General features: G+C 42.8%; 1 protein-coding gene across 5 annotated transcripts in view; it reads right to left on the reverse strand.

The window, feature by feature from the left end:
- Positions 1-20,823, reverse strand: part of KLHL29 (kelch like family member 29) — a 401,554-nt gene that overhangs the window by 346,461 nt on the left and 34,270 nt on the right. For 2 of the 5 annotated variants that reach the window (XM_086744246.1, XM_086744241.1), the window contains exon 1: positions 14,337-14,432. The exons of the other annotated variants lie outside the window; for them this stretch is intronic. In XM_086744246.1, the coding sequence (XP_086600372.1) occupies positions 14,337-14,349 (13 nt within the window). In that variant the 5' untranslated portion in view covers positions 14,350-14,432. Of the gene's footprint in view, positions 1-14,336; positions 14,433-20,823 lie in introns of those variants that run through there. 5 annotated transcript variants of the gene reach the window in all.

The following is a 20,823-nucleotide window of genomic DNA, read 5'->3' on the forward strand; positions in this document are numbered from 1 at the left end:
GAGCAAACTAGGTGAGAAAATAATGGTTAGTAGCACATTATCTAGAATCCTGATGGAAAATTAGCACAAGGTAAATGGAATTGTTGAAAACAAAAATGTTATTTGTTGATTGCTTAATGCAGCCTGCCTTGATTTAAGTTATTTCTCATATGAGATCAGAACTCGTTGGGTTTTTTTTGTTCAAAAAAAGTTACTTTCCGCCACTCATTCAATTTTCAACATGGAATACTTAATGCACTGAAGCACTTCTGCTACAGTAGATCTGTTTACAGCAAAACTTACACCAGTGCTAGAGAGAAAGAAGAAGAAATGGTGTTACCAACTCATGAGAGAGGTGCTGAAGCTGGGGGTTGCACCTATTTGATCTCACTTGGTCTTTTACGTGGATGGATATGCTGCCCTTTACCCAGCTGCCCCACCCGTTAGAGAAGAGCTGGAAAGCTGGCATATCTCCTTATTCATCTCCTCACCTCCAGCCTATAAACCCAGGTGAACAAAACCCTGTTAGATTTACTGCCCCAAGGTTTTCCTACCTTCTAAAGCAAAGCAGCTTTTCCTCTTGAAGAAAAAAAGAACGTGTGTGTGTGTATATCTGGAGATTAACAATACAACCAGATTATGGACCACTACCGTGCTCAATACAGCAGCAGCCTCTTCTGCAACTAGATGAAAGAAATACCTGCTGGGAAGCCTATCACCTCTCCAAAACTCACTTGGTCTCTTATTCGTTCTTCACTTCTCCAAACTGTATTGAGGTGCAAGTTTCAGATCACTTCTGCTTCAAGAGCACACGTTACTAAGCACTGCCGCTTCTTGCCAAGTCGGTTTTGATGCCAAAGCTGTTTTGATGACAAAGGACAAGGCTTCCACAGTAGACGCCTTCAGTGCAACCACTGAAAAGCGGTACTGGAAAAGCTGCTGCAGAACAGACTGCAGAACTGAGATTTGCTTCACCAGATCTACCCAAAGCTCGTGTTGGCCAACGGAAAGAGGATGAGGAATTGACACTGAGTGGGAGGACACGTCTTTTGTGTAAGTTACACATTATGACAGTGGAAACAGTATCTGAATACACCCACATGGTCTTTTCTTCGGTTTGTTCACAATATATTCAAGGGTGGGGGGAAAAAGTAACCAAAAAGAACTAGAGAGTAAATGGAAACATCACGCTTTGAAGATGATACGGAATTTTAATGGAATTGTTTGTCAGGCCCATTAAATAATGCTTTGGTTTATGGAAGAAGTACTTCTCTCTGTAGTGGCTATAAATGAAATCGTTTTAGAGGTCCGCTAAATGGAAATACTCTTAGAGGAGAGTAAAATGCTTTTTTCCCTTTAGAAAGCATAATGAAATTCATACTAAGTTGTATCAAAATAAATATTTCTCAGTTATATGGTACTAGTATGGGACTAAATATAATAATTTCAAATTTAATTTAAAAATCAAAGTATTAAAACTTAAGTTTGATATAAGGGCTTAAACAGACTAAGGTTTAATGAAAATGTTAAATGGTATCAGTGAATTGTCTTCAAGATATGAGTTAAAGAACAACACCTTGAAATTATACAAAAATATCCGTGGAAGACCTCCTTTCCATCTGAGGTCAATTCAAGCATGTTTATGCAATTTAAACAATTTCAAGCTCAAGTTTATAGCTACATTATTACTTTTACAACTACTCAAGGGCTACTTTTCCTCTGTAACCTTTCCAAGAAGTCAGATTTTTCAGGCTCGGCTGGCCAGAATTACAGTTTTTGTTTGTTTGTTTCAACAGAACCAGCGGTTACTGGGGGGACCAATTCATTGAAAGAAAGACCAAGAAAAGTTAATTTCTCAGTCACAGGCTGGAAAAACAGAACCAAGTGGGAGAGAAAGATATTACAGCCTAATATTACACCTTATAGGCACGGGGCCGTCTAATAACCAGTTCAGGTCCCTAGAAGTACATGCAAGCATTTTTGGAAAATCTCATTACAGCACCTCAGCACACAGACACCAGAAGTTTGCGTATGTGCAATTCTCTCCAAAATCAATAAAACTGAAAAACTGTAAAGCCTGGATACACGCAGGTGATGGGGCAGGTTGTGACCGAAGAAGGACATTAGTATCCAACACACGGTTTTGGCAAGCTTTATGAGCTTACATCCATGGCATTAATAATTTAAAGGCCATTTCTGTGGGGTTTTTTCTCTACTTGGCCTGAAAGCTTTCAAGAGTTGCATTTTCATATGTACCAGAACTGCGCTACCAGAGTAGCAAGGCTGCAATCTGGCTCTGCAATCCGGAAACCAAACGAAGCAGCACCCAAATGCTGCCAAGGATCCACCTTACTTCACTCTGAAAAAAAAACATCAAAAACCCTCACAAAAAGAGGCAGCGTAAGATACTGCCTAAAGGTAGGACACACACGAGGAGCCGGGAAGCAGGGCAGTTCTCATCCCTCCCAGAAGCAGGGACCAGACCCTGGCCTGGGGTCCGGTGCCGTAACCATCGGGTCCTGCGAGACACAACCACCAGCTCTGCATCTCTCCCATCTTTACGCATAACAAGGAGCTTCACCAATTCTAGGTGTTCCGAAAAGCATCCGAGGTATGGCTTGCCATGAATTAATTAATCTGTTAAAAATTTAATAAGCCTACAATATTTATTATTTAACAAAGAATATGAAGCTTTAAAACCTAATAGTATGCAGAGATAAGAGTATATTATTGTGACTAGCAAAGACTGGTATAAATTTAAGGTATTTACTTGCAAGTCACAACATTTCAATTATTGCTAACTGGAGAACATTATGGAAATAAGTTATATGCAACACAGAACAAAAAATAAATCAATTACTTAAATAAGTATTCCTTGTTTTAAACCCTAAATAATTTAAATCCTAAAGACTGCAGTCATTTTGATTTAGCACATTCAACCTTGACATACACTTGGAGTAAAAACAAAAATGTGCAGAAAATAACCTCTAAAATAGCTGGGTATATCTGGACAGAGTGAGAAGGGAGCTGTGCTAGATGAGAAACACTTCAAGAAACCATCAGGGCAAAGAAGAAAATGTTGGCAGGATGTCAGTGAGAAGCAGTTTCCTGCTAAGAGGTACAGGAGCACCTTAATCAGTGGAGCAAGGGAGGGAGAGCTCCTTCTGGATGAGCTGGCACTGGAGCACGAGTGGCGTGCGTCAAATTCTTGGGGTTCATCACCCTCCTAACGACCCACGAGAGGAACAAAATGGGCTTTTGCTCAGCGCGCACCACAACTGACAGGTGAAAGGAGGTATGCAGCTTTATTTTGAAGGTTTACATGAAGGCTTAATGGCCTGGAAAGAAAACCCATTCGTGGAGTTTTGCACTATTCGGTAATTTCTCTAATTAGAAAGTGACTTGGAGCACCGCTATTGTTGCAGACAGTCCTTTCATATTAGTGCCCATTGTTCAAGAAGCCGTGTGCGAGCACCGAGAACCCCCACACGCCAAAGCGAGCATCTCCTAAGTGTCACTTCTACCCAACCGCCGTTCCTCCAGCAGGTAACGTGCACATTATCTCCGCTGACCTCTCCTTAATTTATAATACCTCTATGTCATAAACCAATTATCAGCATTTGACACGAGCAGCACTTGCGAGTTCGAAAAGCAATTAAAATTTCGGAGCTGTCTCTTGCAACAAAAAGCCATTCACACAAGTAGCGCTAGAGAAAAGTTGCGGCACGCAAGCCATCAGTCTAATTCTGCCTCTATCAATCACGCTGGGTCCCGCTGAATGGCAATACGCAGGCAAGCAAACAGCAATGTTTACGAGGTGCAGCTGGCGGTACTTACGTTAACAGCAAAAGCAGCATCAGTTAAATTAACATTCTTCATTCTTTCATTGCTCATTATGGTTTGACAGACATACCCGCAGTCCACGCAAATGACTTAGAGCAAGAGAGCCGTCTAGCATCCTGCCATGAGACAAGACCACCTAATGGGAGCAGCCACTGTAATTAAAACTCCACAAACCAAGATTTATACCAGTTTAAGGACTCAGTGGTGGGTATTACGACCTACTTTAAGTTTATTAGAGGAGTCGTGAAAGCCCGTGCCGTTACTCAAGTGAAAAGTGGGAGCCTACCGTTCGTGATATTTGTTTGATAAAAGGGCCTCGAGCGTTCTTTTGATCTAGGAATCGTTTGTGTTGTTTCAGGTCTGGAGATGCAGGAGGAAGAGGAATGAAAATGATATTACTTAAGTATTAACTAATCAGCTTCCCCAGGAGAACACTCTCCCTAAGTCTTACTCGTTCAAGTCCACAAGATTTTCTTTGATGGGGAATTGCAGCAACTGGTTCTGCTTAAAAATTTACAGCCATGTTTAATCTCTTGGATCAAGAAAAGTTAATTTCATCAATTCAAGGCTGTATTTCATGGAACTGTAAGTGTCAGAGATGAATCCAGTACCAAAAAGGGTGTGAAAACCCACCAGTATTTTATAAAAGGACCTCCAAAGCCCCTGCATTAGACCTGACAGAATAAGAGAACCTGTTCAGACTGGAAATCAAGTGCATTAAGGAGGAATTAACATGAGCATCATAAAAAGTATGTTAAAAAAATATCACATGGACCTATAGTTATACACCACCTTTAAAACACGGTGCAAATGAGTTAATACTGTTATTAAGCACAAATTAGACCATGAAAGACAATTCAGCATTTGCAGAAGGTGCTGCACAAGGTGAGAACCACAGAGGAATATGCCATATGGTAGCACGATGTCCCCGCTCCCCGCCGGGCATGTGGCACCGTGAGGCATGCCAGGAGCAGGGCTCCCAGAAGAAGGGACGCCAGGCAGGCAGGAGTCTGGCGTAAGGCCGGAAAGCGTTGCAGTGAGGAACCAATCTTAAAATCTGGCTCTCTGCGGGGAGGTAAAATCCTCACTTCGGCTTCCCAGGAGCATTCTCCCTACCAGAATTTGCTCTTTGTTTTATCTCCCTTCCCCTCACAGGCTGGTGTGCTTCAGACATCCAAAACACCAAAACAGAACATCAGAAAGGCTCTTCATCTTAATAAATACATTATACCAGTAAATGGCATTAGCAGGTCAGTGCCAGTTCACTGGCACAGAGTAGTTGGGGGCCCAAACCCCCCTCATCCAGAGATGTCTTTCTGTCCATTCTGCCTCCAGACAGAGCCCAGCCCATGGCTCACACCCGGTCACGGTTCAGGGAAAACCCTCAGCCAAAACCCTTCCCAGGAGAGGGCAAAGATCACTAAAACGCACACTTACACTCAAGCCTGTGCCCTGGCCCTATTTACTTTATCAATATAGATGCAGCCATACAGGATCAATCTAAAATTAAAAATTCAAGCTGTTTAGCATTTAAAGCAACTTCAGATACACAGATCCTAGAGAGGACCTTCAACAAGAAGAATGTGGATGGCCTAATCCAGTCGGGACTGTGTCTAGCTCTGGAGACCCCAACACAAGGACGTGGACCTGTCAAAGGGAGTCCAGAGGAGGCCATGAAAATGATCAGAGGGCTGGAGCACCTCTCCTGTGAGGACAGGCTGAGAGAGTTGGGGCTGCTCAGCCTGGAGAAGAGGAGGCTCCAGGGAGACCTTATAGCGGCCTTCCAGTACCGAAAGGGGGCCTACAGAAAAGACAGTGAGAAATTCTTCAGCAGGGCCTGTTGCGATAGGACAAGAAGCAATGGTTTTAAAATAGAGAGCGGTAGATTCAGACTGGATATAAGGAAAAAATATTTATGACCATGGTGGTGGAAACACTGGCACAAGTTGCCCAGAGAGGCAGTGCATGCCCCATCCCTGGAAACATTCAAGGCCGGGTTGGATGAGGCTCTGAGCAACCTGATCTGGTTGCAGATGTCCCTGCTTCTTGCAGGGGGTTGGACTGGATGGCCTTTATAGATCCCTTCTGAACATAACTATTCTATGATTCTGTGACTTCAGCCTGTGTTGCTTTAACTGGCAACGCAATGCAGCCAGTATCAGGAGAAGGAAAAAAAAACCCTCAGACCCAAGCACCCACATTTGTTGTGATCAGTTGCTCTATTTCCTGTGAAATATTCCCACTCCTTGCAAGACGTACAAGTTCAGGAAGTGAGTTAATTAGCTAAGGACTTGACGACCCCAATGCTCTTGTCTGCCGCCCCCATGGCCCGGGGACTTGCTGCTCCTCACTGAGGAGACCGTTTTACAACAGGCAGCTTCCTGACACAGAGGGCTGAGCACAAACCCCCTTGGGAACTAGTTAGCACCAATGTTGTTTTCTTGCTTGGTATCTCCAAACAGCTGAGCAAGGGCTCTGGTTACCCTGAGGGAGCATACGTGGCATCTCCCCAGCATCCATGCCGGGAACCACGCTCCCAACCTGCCAGGGTGATGGCCTCTTATGCCCAGACAGGATTCCCAGTCAACCTTCACATGAAACAAATACACAAGTTATTTCACCAATAAAAGCTTCTTTCCCCACCCCTTGGAAGTTCAGCAGGTGCTAGAAAGTCTCTTGCAATATTTGCCTGAAGGCTGCAAATGAACATGGATCCAGAGTTCCTTGCTCCCACTCGTGTCACTGAAATCCCAACACCAAGGACTTTGCTGTATGGGAATATAGTTTTGCTCGTCTCACAATGAAATTCCAGGAATATCTATAGAGGAGTGACATTCGGCACACACACATGACAGGGAATGGTTGGAAAATACTGAAGTTTGTGTTAGTTTTGCTATATAGTCCATCCATAGTTTAACACAGGTATTTCTGTTGGAAAGATGTTGCCTACCAGAGAGAGACAGGAAAAAACAATGCTCTCCATCTGATTTATTATTTTGGTTTGGGTGGTTTGTTTTTTTTTCCCCTAAAGAGATAGCTAAGAACAACTTAACCTGAACTGACATAGTACAACTCCTCTTGTCTATTCTTCAGTCAGAACAGATACAGTCTGCTTCCTAAAAACATGTTTACTTGGAACAGTGCTGGAACACAGAGATGCTACGTATTGTCAATGGGAAGATCAAGCACAGAGTCAGATAAGTAAACACTGCAGATTTAAGTTTTCTGCATATGACGTTGAAATTTCAGGGGTCATGTGCCAGAAAACCATTCTGTTTTATTTTCTTCCCTACATCATCTGTAATATTACAGTCCTCTCTAAAACTCTGCCTTGCTGGCATCTTAGAAGCTCATGGAGATGCTACCACAGACAAGAATCTCACATAAAGGCAAGATGGTTTCTGTCAGTAAAATTAAGATAGTCCAAACCAAGTGGTGGGGTGGCTGGTAGGGAACAAGGAGAACACATGCCGAGCTGTTAAATCACCTCAGCATTTCTAGTGCTGCTGGACCTGCTCCAAAGTTCACAAACAAAACAGCCTTTTCATTGATTGTGAGGAATGTTGATTGTAAGGAACGTTTGATTCAGCCTAAACAGTCCTTTTTTTGTCTGCAGAAGAGCTGCTGGGAAGGGCTCAGTAAGCGCCTCACAGATATCCACGCAGCTGATTTAATAACTCAGGTTCTAATCAAACAGTTAACTGATTAAGGCTGCAGAGATCCTCTAGCAAGCAAGCTTTATTTCTCACCAAAAAAATCCTCATCTCTACAGCAGCAACTCAGCTTCTGCCTTCCATTCGTTACAACTGTAAATCACTACTGTTTAACAGAGGTGAAAATTCTGCACTTAGAACTTCTCCAAGTTACTGAATTCAGCGAAACGCAAGCCCAACGAAATACATTACAGCCTCTCACAGAGCCGAAGCACTGGGTACCTAAGCGCAGAACATGAATCAGCTATTCAAACTGAACCCTTATAATCTAAGAGACAAAGCTTACGTGCCAAGCAGCACACACTCTTTTTTTTTTTTTTAAAAAAACAGGTGCAAGCTTGTGAAAACGTGTTATCTTGTTGCTAATAGCGATCACCAACTGGGATTTGATGAAAGGACAACTAGGCTTAGCCTACTTCAGAAAGTGACTCATTAAAAAACAGCAGAAGAAAAGAAAAAGCACTCAATGTAACGAAACAACAAGAGATTATCCCTCGCAGCACAGTCTCCATCCGTGATTAGGCGCGGTCGCAGTAATATGTAACACCGTCCAACATCCCAAGGAAAGCTGGAGACGCATGCCTGCACATTTTTTCACTGTAATTCCATGTCACAAATGAAGATGACCTTCAAGTAAAAAACACATTGAATTCAGAAGACACAGTTAATTAATTTATTTTTTTAATATATAGCTACACATGTATAGTTTAATATATAGTTACAGACATAGGATGAGGGCCACGAACCCTACATGTGGCAGAGGACTGAAGATCACAGGCCAGCATATCATACTACATGACAACAAGTCAAGAATAATTCTGGACTCCTACAGAGACAAAATTCACTACTGCAATAGAAAGGGGTATTTTCCTGCCATGCACACAAACTGGATCTAAAAAAAAAAAAAATTAAGTATAACAATTTTATAATCTTTGCAACTCTCAGAAGTACACATTATCCATGTAAATGGACTCAGCACAATCAGGAACAGGAAGGCATCCATCTCCAAATACAGACATAATTTAGAATTTAGCATCATCTGTGTCAGTGGTCTCTTCCTTAGGATCTGCATGTCGACACACCAGAAGAGAGCTGAGAACATCACAGAATCTTTAAGATTGGAAAAGACCTCCAAGGTCATCAAGTCCAACCATCAACCTAACACCACCATGTCCACTAAATGGTGGTGTTCGTGGCAACCTTGCGAGCTACACCAAGAGTTGCAACTTTCCCCAGTATAGGCCAAGCCAAGACAGGTAGGTCAAGAAGAGTAAGGATCTCATGAAAAGCAAGTCATTTGCTGTGTTACAGATTCACTGGTTTCTCAGTTATCCTCAGCAGTGAACTGTGGACTTGACAAGCAAGCAGAAGTAACCAAGTAAGGTACCCAAGGGTAATGGTTTTAAAGTAGAGTGAAGTAGATTCAGAGTGGACATAAGCAAAAAATTTTTTACAGTGAGGGTGGTGGAATACTGTCCCAGGTTGCCCAGAGAGGTGGTGGATGCCCCATCCCTGGAAACGTTCAAGGCCAGGTTGGATGAGGCTCTGAGCAACCTGATCTGGTTGGAGATGTCCCTGCTCCTTGCAGGGGGGTTGGACTGGATGACCTTTGAAGGTCCCTTCCAACTCAAACCATTCTATGATTCTATGAACTGCACAAGCAATTAGTTTCTCTCCCTTGCCTTCCATCTGGCCTTTAAATTATCTGGATACTGTGTACTCTCTGCCCATGGATATATCATCACCAGCTGAAGACGGCTACTGTGGTCTGCTGCTCATAACCGTTACCTGCCACATAATGGTTTCAACTCCGTGACACTTTGTGAGCCTCTCCTTGCCTCGGTTAGGGAAATCCTCTTCCATGATTTCTCAGGCTAAGCTGACTGGGCCAACTGACAAAACCAGATACTGGAGCGTTCCCATCTCCCGTTTTACCAATAGCACAGCACCAGGCAGCTGGGGACGGCATGGAGGAGTGGCAGTAACATACTCAAATGCAACAGCAATTTCTAAAATGAATGCTTCTCTACCGGGTACAATTATAGCTCTCTGGGGTACTAGAAATCAGCAAGGTCAAAAGCCAGAGAAAACAAATGAGCGTGTTCTTAAAATCCACAGCTTATGTTGCTGTTGAGGAGTGGGTTAAAAGACAGAACTAAATATAAGAATTCATCACAGACACGATGAACTAAGATGGAAAAATGGTTTTCCCTCCCTGCAGAAAGAGCAACATTAAATTAGGATTTCTAATGCTGAAAAACTGCTGAAGGACTGGGAGCCAATTAACAGCCCATTTCTGCAAGCTGCATTTCAAATGTGATCTAGGAAAATGACAATTACAGGACAGGGCACAGCCACAGACAGCCATGCTGCTGAACTCGCAGCTCGCCACGAACTGTGACAGCATCCTCAGCCACAGCATCTGCTTACGCTGGAGAGTCCTGACAACAACCAGAGAGAAGGAAATCGGTAAGCATGCTTGGAAATAAATAAATAACAATAATAAAAAGAGTCGGGCTGGCAAGAGACTGACAGAATTGCTCTGGGGTTTCTTTTTGGTAGAATATTCATTCCTCTAGTAAGATATCTGCCCATAGATCAGATTAAAAACCTGTCTCCTGGAATGAAAGCGTAGCTCAACTTATCCAGGATATTAAAGTGTGTAGTGCATCTGACATCTGATCTGATCACTTTTCATGCAAAGCAAGAACAAAAAAACCAAACTTTAAAAAGGAGAAAGTACCACCAAGAAAAATTCACACTGGAGGATTAAACACGATTACAGTGGCAATCTCAGATCAATACCAATAAAAGATTTTATGGACTGTAAGATATGTATCCAACACAATTCAAAATTGACATGTTACAAGCTATACATCAACCGCTTCCCACAATGGAAGGCAATTTCGGAGGTGTAGAAATCAAGAGGCCGGGGATATTCTCTTTGGAAAGATGATACAATGAATTTAACTTCTCCCACACAGCTTCAGAGAAATAAGCAGCTGACATTAGGAATAAAATACAAAGAAAAAACAGTCTGAAAACAAGAATTACGCAGTTAATAATACTAAACAGGTAGATTTTGAAAGAAGCTAGAATAAAAGGCCTTCCAAAATCAGGAGCCTGACCCAGAAAGCTGCTATCACCTACGCAGCAAAAACCTGCACTAAAAGAGTGCAATGGTAAGAGATCCGCAAACTTTGGAGAGCTGCTAAGCGGGCCAACTCTATTTAAAAACACCAGCTTTAAGAGAGAAATTAAAGTCATGGCTAAGCTGCTTAACATTTCACACCACAGACAATGGCACGAAAGATACAATAACAGCAGCTTAGGGGAAAGCTGCCAGTGAAAACTAACTCGGAGAAAATGTTGAAACTCTGGGATAAAGAGATGACTGATAAAAAAAATCCCCAAATTCTTCTAGACCTGGAAGAGCACACAGAGGAAAAGCATCAAAATTAAATTATACTCAAAATATCAGATAAAGATGACTTAAGAGCCATTATGCTCCTTCCAACAGTAAACAACTTTCCTCCAGCATCATCTTTACCGTCAGTGCCAGTAACGGCATGGAAAAAGGCATCAGCAAACCTGTAGTTAACCCAGTCTTCCAGCTCAAAGTCTAACAACAGCCTATCAAAGGGAAAATGCTCTCCCAGCCTCTTCTCAACCACAGGGGAAATGATAAACTCCCCCCATGACGCCCTCACAGAAACCTCCTTCAGTATTTTAACATGCAACAAAAGTCAAACATCACCATAGAATCACAGAATGGTTTGGATTGGAAGGAACCTTTAAAGGCCATCCAGTCCAACCCCCCGGCAAGAAGCAGGGACATCTCCAACCAGATCAGGTTGCTCAGAGCCTCATCCAACCCGGCCTTGAATGTTTCCAGGGATGGGGCATCCACCATCTCTCTGGGCAACCTGTGCCAGTGTTCTACCACTCTCATCATAAAAAATTTCTTCCTTACATCCAGTCTGAATCCCATACCGTTAAACTAAAGAAGTGGTCTCATAACAGTTACCAGTGCCAAAACAAACCAAACCAAACAAAAACCAGACAAGAACCCCAACCACACAAACTCAGCATCTCCTCCCACTACAAAGGCACCGTTACTACAGACCTCACCCCTAAACGTGTTAATAATCACTCACTACTGCAATCAGCAATGCCTTGAGTAAGGCACTGAAACAGGTTTCCCAGCGAAGCTGTGGATGCCCCATTCCTAGAAGTGTTCAAGACCAGGCTGGACAGGGCTTTGAACGACCTGGTCTAGTGGAAGGTGTCCCTGTCCATGGCAGAGGGTTGGACTAGATCTTTGAAGGCCCTTTCCAACTCAAACCATTCTGTAATTCTGATCAGAAGAGTGCAGATTGCTGATAAATGTATCTTCTCCAGGTAGTAACTCAGTCAATCTACAGGTAAAGACTGAAGCGTGCAGGGGAGGGAATCTCATCCTGCATAAGCTATTCACCTGAAGCTTCTTTTAAAATTTGCATTTTGAATACTTTTCTTTTTAATATTAATTGTCTGTAAAACCCAAGGCTCAACAGTCCCAAGTCAAACATTTTGTAAGAAAGGAGAAGACTACAGAGACACAATTCACCCAAATTGTCAAGAGATGAACAGCAGCAGGACACATGCTGGCATGATCTGGTCACAGGACAAGGAGGAGAAATGACTTGAAAATTATTTCCAGCTTACTGTTTGTCAATGAAAACAAAATCTAAAACTGCAGCTGGACATTTTAATACATTCAAAACAAACCCTCTGGGACAAGCCAAGTATCAAAATAAGTGAAGTCTGTGAATAAACAAAAAGAGTCAACAAAACTGAGGTTTCCCAGAAAAAGTTGAAAATATTTCAAATCTGTCAATTGACGAGGCCAAAAACATTCACCAACATCTACGCAGGTAGTTAAGCCACTGGAGAAAAATGCAGAAAAGTCTGAAAAAAATAATCCTGTGGTATTTGAAAAGTGACCATTATTTGGCAAATAAGTGAGACCAGATGACATCAAAAACTGTTGGCCTTGATGGCACAGGAAAGAAGCAGGCATAGATAACCCAGAATTAGATTCAGATCAGGAAGACATACCTGGAGCTTCAAGTATGTATAGCTCAGTATCTACAGCTCACGTTCACACTGGAGGAGAAACCAAGAGCATACACTTTTTAGACTAAGGTAAAGCTGTCAAGAACAGGAAAAACACAAAGGGCATTTCTTTCCTTCCAGAAATTTCTGTTAGTAATTAGTGAGCAGATACCAGATCAAGTTTAACAACTTTCTTCTAAGATCTGATGCAACCCTCAGCGTTCCCAAGGGCTGCTCTACTTCTTACCAGGACATCTTTGCCCAAACATAGTTTTGTTTTCATATTCCTGTAAGAATGTCTTTTTGAAAACATCCTGGGCCATTTCCTAACTAAATGGAAAATGCCGAGATCAGATAACATCTCTCATCACTGAGCTATACCAAGCGGGAATGAGAAGGGCAGATTGCTCAGTGAAATGAGAGTGCCTTGTTAGAAGAAAGTCAGTTGTAAGGAAGTGTGAGCTCTCACACCTTTCAGATATTGGTTAAACATCGTTTTTAGGGTAAGAGATTAGCAGCAAAACACTGTTGTTGCTTTAACCCACACTACACAGTTTCAAAATAGGGGGAGGTAGATTTAGATTAGATATTAGGAAAAAATTTTTTACAATATGAGTTGTAGAACACTGTCCCAGGTTGCCCAGAGAGGTGGTGGATGCCCCATCCCTGGAAATGTTCAAGGCCAGGCTGGATGAGGCTCTGAGCAACCTGATTTGGTTGGACATGTTGCTGCTCCTCGCAGGGGGGTTGGACTAGATGACCTTTGAAGGTCCCTTCCAACCCTAACCATTCTGTGATTCTACACCCTTTTTTTTTCCTCCGTTCATCCTGTGCCATAGTTACAAACTGGAAGCCTGGGGCTGAACTGCAGGTAGGTGCATCCTGCACCCAAGCGGAGTCTGGAAGCTCACACACCGCTCGACGTTCATCAGTTCTTATTCAGCAGCAGTGACAGGACTCCATTTCCAGCCTATGATTATTTGTTACTGTTGAAAATTCTTTTCAAAAAGGACAGGTAAAGAACAGACTCAAGTGTTGTCTGATAAAATGATTACTTATAAAAATGGATCAAAAGTTGAAAAAAAAAAAAAATAGTTATCTACAGTAGCCCATTTCTACAATTTATATAAGCCTGTCCAAAGATTTCCCTCCGAGCATCTCATTAAATGTAGGCTCAAAAGCTGGAGTTGAGCGCATTTATATATTTCAGCTGCTGAATGCTGTCAGGATGCGAAGATAAACTACTTCTTCCAGACAATTTAGATTTTATAATATTTGTTCAATGAAAGACTGTTGTTGTTTTAAATCATTGCTTCATACAATCTGGTTTGCATACATTGAACCAAGAGCCATTACAATCCCACCAGCGTTTGGTGTGCGGCAACAGAAAGGTAAACCACAACTAGGCACTCACCCTGCAACACCACAGCTTGATTTTCACACATTCTTGTTTCTACTGCATTCTTTTCCCAATTACATCGCCTCAGGGCAGGGAGGATTTTGTTTTAGTTCCCCACCCACCTGCTTTACTGGGGCTATGCTACAACTCATTCCTTCTTCAGTCCCATAAGCTCTTACTTTATAGCACTCTTAACAGGTATAAAAAAAAAAAAGCAACCCAATCAACAACAAAAAACCCCCCCACCACAGCTCAGCAACTTCTACAAAACAGAACTTCAGTCCAAAATCAATCCATCAACGTACCACTTGGATGCATTTGAATAGCAAGTGACAGGCAAATTTAATTGCTTTTCAAAGGACTTCAAGTTTGCTTCACCCACTCCACGTGCCCAAGCCACATGCCAACTGCGGAGGTTGTCCAGGGAGCTCCGTGCTGAACCACAGGTGCCTGAAGAGAGGCAAGATGAAGACAAGCCGTAGGGTACCAAACCTTTCTCCTTCTGCCCCTCTGAATGAAAGAGCAGCAGGAGTACAGACCCAATACTGTCTCAACGACCCTGATGTCACAACACTAGTGTAAAATGATGATCATACGGAAAGAAACAAGAGGAAAAACCCTCTGCTTCCCACCTCTCACATCACATTTCTCCAGTGATCATCCATTGGGAACATCACAAGCACTCCATCCTTGCTTTTATCTGTTGCCTACAACTGCCAGAGGCAAACCAAAGGTGTGAAACAGGACGCAGAATGGTACATCCACATGCTATTTTTGAGTGGTCTGAAAGCTGGGGTGGTGGCCTAATCCCCTGCAACTGTCCACTCTTCCTCATGAGCGTACTTAGGGCTGGATCCAGGCAAAACTGCTCAAGGAAAGCCTCTCGTGCAGCCATCCTTTCAGGGACACCTTCTCCACTGCATGGCTGCGGTACACCACCTAGGCCCCTCCACACCGGTGGCCTCAGAGACATCCAGGAGCTCAGGCAGCCCCCTTTTTGGGGAAGACAGGGCAACGCAGCCCTGCGAGTGCTTCTTCTGGCCCGACTTAGCCTCCAAGGCGCTGAGACTACGCCAGTTGAAGAAAGAAGGCCCCTGAAAAGTGACACCAGCAGCTCCAGACTGCTAACAGGCACTTACTCGTGAGCCAAAGTGTAACATTTGATAGCTTGTGACAGAGAAGAGATTAGCTTCTTAATTTGACCAAGTGCCACCGTGGGACTCTCTGTACTCAACTAAACCCTCAGCTGGGCCAGTTTTTAATGTTCTCATTTGATATTGCACGACTTCAGTGTAAACAATTTAAAAAGTTACTTATTAATTCTTACCAATTTCTGTCAAGCCATTCCCAGGCTTTCAAAGAAAATTTCAGCTATAGGAAAAAAAAATATTACATTCCGAAAGGTTATGTCCACAGGTCTTGAGTTTTTATTTACCCCTGCAGTTCTCTCAGCAATCCCATGTGGGAATACCTGGATGGCACATGCAGCACTTCCCAGCTCCCGAGTCCCAGAGATTTTGGTTGTCCACTGAAGAGACACAGAGCCTCTTCTGATGGACAAAGGAACTATTATTTTTCCTCTCTAGTTTATTCCATTAAAAAAAAATTCTAGCTTTAATTTTCCTGCATTTACTTTTCTTGGATGGTTACTCCTCCTCTTTGATAGAAAGTCTTATTGGTTCACTCACACAGCCGAATGTGGCACTACATTGCTCTCATATAGTTTTAATTAATAGCTTAGCTGAGCTACTTGATGTTTAATACTGAGAGGTGACTATTTTCCTTCTTTCATAAGTGTTGCTACTTACAGTATATTTGAAGTAAGCCTCCAACAGCCTACTTCATGTGACCTAAATATTATCCTTTCTCTATAAAATTCTAGGAACTGGCTCACTGAAAATAGCTGGAGGAAAGAACACTTCCCCATTTCCAAAAAGGAATAAAAATCCAGACATTAAATTACAAAGAGTCTGTCTTTGAAAGAGCTATCTCAAAATCTCTTTAAAAAAAGTAACCCATGACTCTCTTCAGTGTAACGTACTCATTTCAACTTGTACTTCTGGTGAGAAGCTGCCCTCTTCTCATCATATGTATCAATATAAATAGAATTTAAATTAGCATTATTGAATCAGAAAGAGATCAGCAGAAGGTTACCAGCCCTAAAATAATGCTCATGTAAAACACTGTCAAAGAATGAGAGACCTTACAAGCTCCAGTGATTTTGCTGTAATATACTTATACACAAAACCCAATCCTAGAGGAAAAGACTGCACACAGCAACCCACCAGGCTCACCGTACATTTATTACCTACGTTTCCACTCAGACCCCATGTCAGACAGACGTGGTGTTCACAGACCCAGCAGGATCACTCTCAGCAGCCACAACAAGAAACCTAAACCACAAACATCTGGACAAAGTTAAATTATCACATTAATGCCAAGATTTGCGGGACCTCCCTGATAACCTTACAGATGAGTAGGAGAGGTTGAATTGAGAAGTGGCAGACATGACCGGAGAGGAACAGCCTCCTGTTCTTCTAAGGGTATTTAGATTGCAGTTAGCAGTCCACGCTTATTATTTTCACATTAAAAATCATTTGGGACCAACCACTGTCACAGCTCTATCTGCAACGCACAACTGGCATTGCCTGCTCTAAAAAGCCAGTCAAAATAATGGAGATGGAAGCAGGTGGAAAAAAAGGCAAAGTCCTTCAACGCTCCCGTGACATTTTAATGGAAGAACAACAGAAAATTTAAATAACAACTTCAAAATGGGATGCTACAAACTAAACTCTGTGTATTGAAGGGGAGACAGCAAGAAAGGAGCATTGAGAACAGAGGTAAATGCAACAATAAATAGATATTTCAGGCTGTGTTCCCTTTGCTAGCTGTCTGCAGACCCTTAAAATCACAACCCAAGGGCTCAGCTTCTTTAGTTACCTTGAAAACCTCAGCTCAGCTCGATGACATCGTTTCCTTGTCCCGAAGTTGTGTCCTACTTAAAAACTACTTTGTTTTGCCCCAGAGACATCTGTATTTCAGTTTTCTGGCTAATGACCACAGGGACTGGGTTGTGTTGTATGACCTCCACTTGTAGTTTGCAATGTGCTTTGGGCTTCTTTAGAATAGGCGGAAAAAAATAAAAGTAAGGGCTCTTTAATTGCTACACCTAAGTTTCCAAAATTCTAATATTTAATTGGATGGCTGGATTTATTTTTGTTATTTTCTTTGCTTCTTGAGGGAGAACCCTTTAAGGCACAAAATGGCCTGAATTAACAAAGAATGTGTTCTGCAGCCTCCTAGGTTTAAAGAAGAAAAGAAAATAAGGAAACCAGACCCTTACCCAGCCAGTAACAGCCCTGCTGAGCAAGACGTCACCTTTTTACAGTCACTGTTCTGACAGCAGAGTTCAGGTAATGTTTGTTTCCTACTTTCTAGAACCTAAAGCCAGTCTTTTTTTTTTTTTTTTTTCTTCTAAACAACTTCAGCACCAGGTTTCTGAGTTATAGGCTAAGTAATTTTAGCAAGGGCTTTTAATTTTTATTTTGCAGCTTAAACATGTGCTTATGCTACATTTTCTGCACTTCACTTGGAGTTTGTAACATATGGGTTCATTCTGTTCAGATTTATCTAAGTTTAACAGCATTTCATGTAAGCAAAACTAACTTTATCTTAAGAGTCAGTCCTTCACAGGTCAGCAGGTAAAACTCTGCTTCGACAGAAGTAAACAACAGTACACTTAAAGCTCTTTCTGCCTTTGAGGCAGTAACTGAATTATGTATCAGGAAAGAGATTTTTCAAAATACAGACCAAGAATACATTTCTGTATCAACTAAATAAATACCTTTCGTTCTGCACAACTGCTGAAACTGAAATACCCAGAAAGGAATGAAAACCCACAACCGCCACCAGTTTCACACCTCTTATATAAAAATATTATTAGTCTTGCAGTATAAAAAAAAAAAAAAAACCACCTTAATTTTGCTGAACACTTAGATTCTTGATCAAGTCATCGCACCATAACAAGGCAACACATGTCAGCAAGGCAGACCACCCAGACATGCCCTCTCAGCTTGCAGGGAACAGCGTCTTTAACGGCTCTCTTCCAAGCTTAATTCCCTTGGACGTGCTGCAAGCAAGCGACCCGCGCTGTGAGCTGCTAGAGGCCAGACAATGATGTTACTCGGCCTCAGTAACAGCCAGAATTATCACTTGGACTTCGTCAGGATCAACAAATGCCCACGGTGCTGCAAAGTCACGCTCCTCCGCATACTCAGGAAGTTGTGTCTTGTTTCCAAACAGCTCGGTAGGGAACAGGACTCAGATTCAGTAGGACTGGGTCATCGCTGCCTCTTTTACCATTGTCTGTGGGGTTCCTGGCCAAGCCACAGTCCCCTCGCAAGCCCAAAATTCAATCAGGGACAGAAACACTTCCGTAACACCTCAAATGAAAGGATGAGCTGATGTGCTCATACACTTAGTGATGCAACCTATAAATAAAAGCACCATTAGCTCCTATCATCCAAACATCTTCTAGCATATCCTTCCCCACAAATGCCTATTTTTAAGGCAAATCAGATCAAATATTTCTCCAGACGTTATGTTCTACACTTTCATTTTAAGAGATGTTGCTTTTTAGACTCTGTGGTAAGGAAGGGAAATGGAAATAACTACTGTATCATCTCCTGGAACCAAAGGCCTGGGAGAGACAGGCCCATATATTGTGGAGACATCAGACTGCCAAAATAAAAATATTTGCAAATTACTGTATTTGGCTTCCTCATTAGTTAAACTGATAGTGTTTCCCGCAATAAGTAGAGAGAGGGGAAGAGCTGGATGCAGTGGTGCTATTAGGCTGTTATACCGGCATGTAACAACATAATGTGGTAACGTTTTGTTGGGTTTTTTTAAGACAAAACACAGATGTTAATTTACACCGCAGACAGAGGCATAAGCCAGAGAAACTATTCATGCATACACTCTTTCCAGTTGCATTAAAAACAGAAGCACTGGAAACGGATATTTTTGTTTAAAACGCAGTGTCAAGCTTCTACCCAGCAGAGAGCACGAGGGAGGCTCGCTGGAAGCGAGCGGCAGCACAGAGGCAGCCACAGCCAGAAATTTCAGGCTGAATCTGCAACAAATGCAGCAGCAGCCCTACAATCAGTGCAACCACAAACTGACACCGAAGTGGTCTTCTCCGAACCCATCTAAGCAGCTACAGAAAGGCTATAGCTGGCAAAGAACCCCTACCAGCACAAACCACCTGAGAGTTGGACCCTCAGTCTTAGTACAGAGAGTGGGATCTGCCCCACCCATATTAATTGCCAGGGAATCCTAGAATGGCTTTTGTTGGAAGAGACCTTTGAAGATCATCTGGTTCCAATCACCCTGCCATAGGCAAGGACATTTTCAACTAGACCAGGCTGCTCAGAGCTCCGACCAGCCTGACCTTGAACACTTCCAGTAATGGATCATCCACAGCTTCTATGGGCAACCTGTTCCAATGTTTCACCATCTTCATTTAAAAAAAATAATTCCTTATGTCCAATCGAAGTCTACCCTCTTTCAGTTTAAAACCATCAGCCCTTGCCCTGTCACAACAGGCCCTGCTGAAGAGTTTCTCCCCATCTTTCCTGTAGGTGCCCTTTCGGTACTGGAAGGCTGCTGTCAGCCCCCCTGTCGGTACTGGAAGGTATCCCTGGAGCCTTCTCTTCTCCAGGCTGAACAGCCCCATCTCTTTTAGCCTGTCCTCATAGGAGAGGTGCTCCAGCCCTCTTATCTCCACGGCCTCCTCTGCACTCCCTTCAACAGGTCCATGTCCTTCTTACACTGGAGGCTCCAGAGCTGGATGCAGTACTGCAGGTGGGGTCTCATGAGAGCAGAGTAGAACAGGAAAATCCCCTCCCTTGACCTGCCGGCCACACTTCTTTTCCTGCAGCCCAGGACGCAGTTGGCTTTCTGGGCTGCAAGCACGCATTGCCAGCTCATGTCCAATTTTTGATCTACCAACAACCCCAAGTCCATCACCCAGTCTGTACTGATACTGGTGACTGCCCCAACACACACGCAGAACCTTGCACTTGGCCTTGTTGCACTTCATGAGGATAAGAGTAAGGGAACAATTCACAAGCACAAACCAGCCAAGGAAGAAGCTAACTCCAGCCTAAGCTTAGCACCTACGATATTCAAGACAGGCACAGTCAGAGGGCAATCTATTTCTTTCTCCTGACTGTACAGGCACCCTGGGGCAAGGAGCTTAAACTTAGATGTTTGAAGTAAGGGGAGACGAATCCCACCCTCACTGCCACAAATGCAAGCAGCTTTTATTTTAAGAAAGGCGATCAATGCTAGAATATGCTTGAGTCACCCTTGCCATCCGCCATGGCCACCTCTCAAATTCTTCTCTTCCAGACCTCCAGCGTTGTCACAGATCTCCCCCAGCCTGCCTGTGCTTCCTACCACCAGACATTGCTAATACTTTGCACATCATCACCACAACCATCACCTGTTTTACCAGGACAAGCCACCTGCAGCTGGTGCTGAATGTGAAGAAAAACGAAAAAAAGTTTGTTTGGTTTTTTTAAAGTGTTTTTATTTGGGATCTCTCAGCTACAAAACTGTGAGCATCATTTATGTATAGTGTTTACTTGAGGTATCAGAACAAAGGAGCAGCAGACTCTCACCGATACACGAATTTGAAGCACATAACCACTAGTCATACTTTTATAGTTTCATTTCCAGTAGAGGTTTAATTTCTTTGCCAATTACAGAGAGAGGTACATGCTGTCC

Source organism: Chlamydotis macqueenii, chromosome 3 (assembly GCF_036417535.1).
Source record: "Chlamydotis macqueenii isolate bChlMac1 chromosome 3, bChlMac1.mat, whole genome shotgun sequence".
NCBI classification, from domain to species: Eukaryota; Metazoa; Chordata; class Aves; order Otidiformes; family Otididae; genus Chlamydotis; species Chlamydotis macqueenii.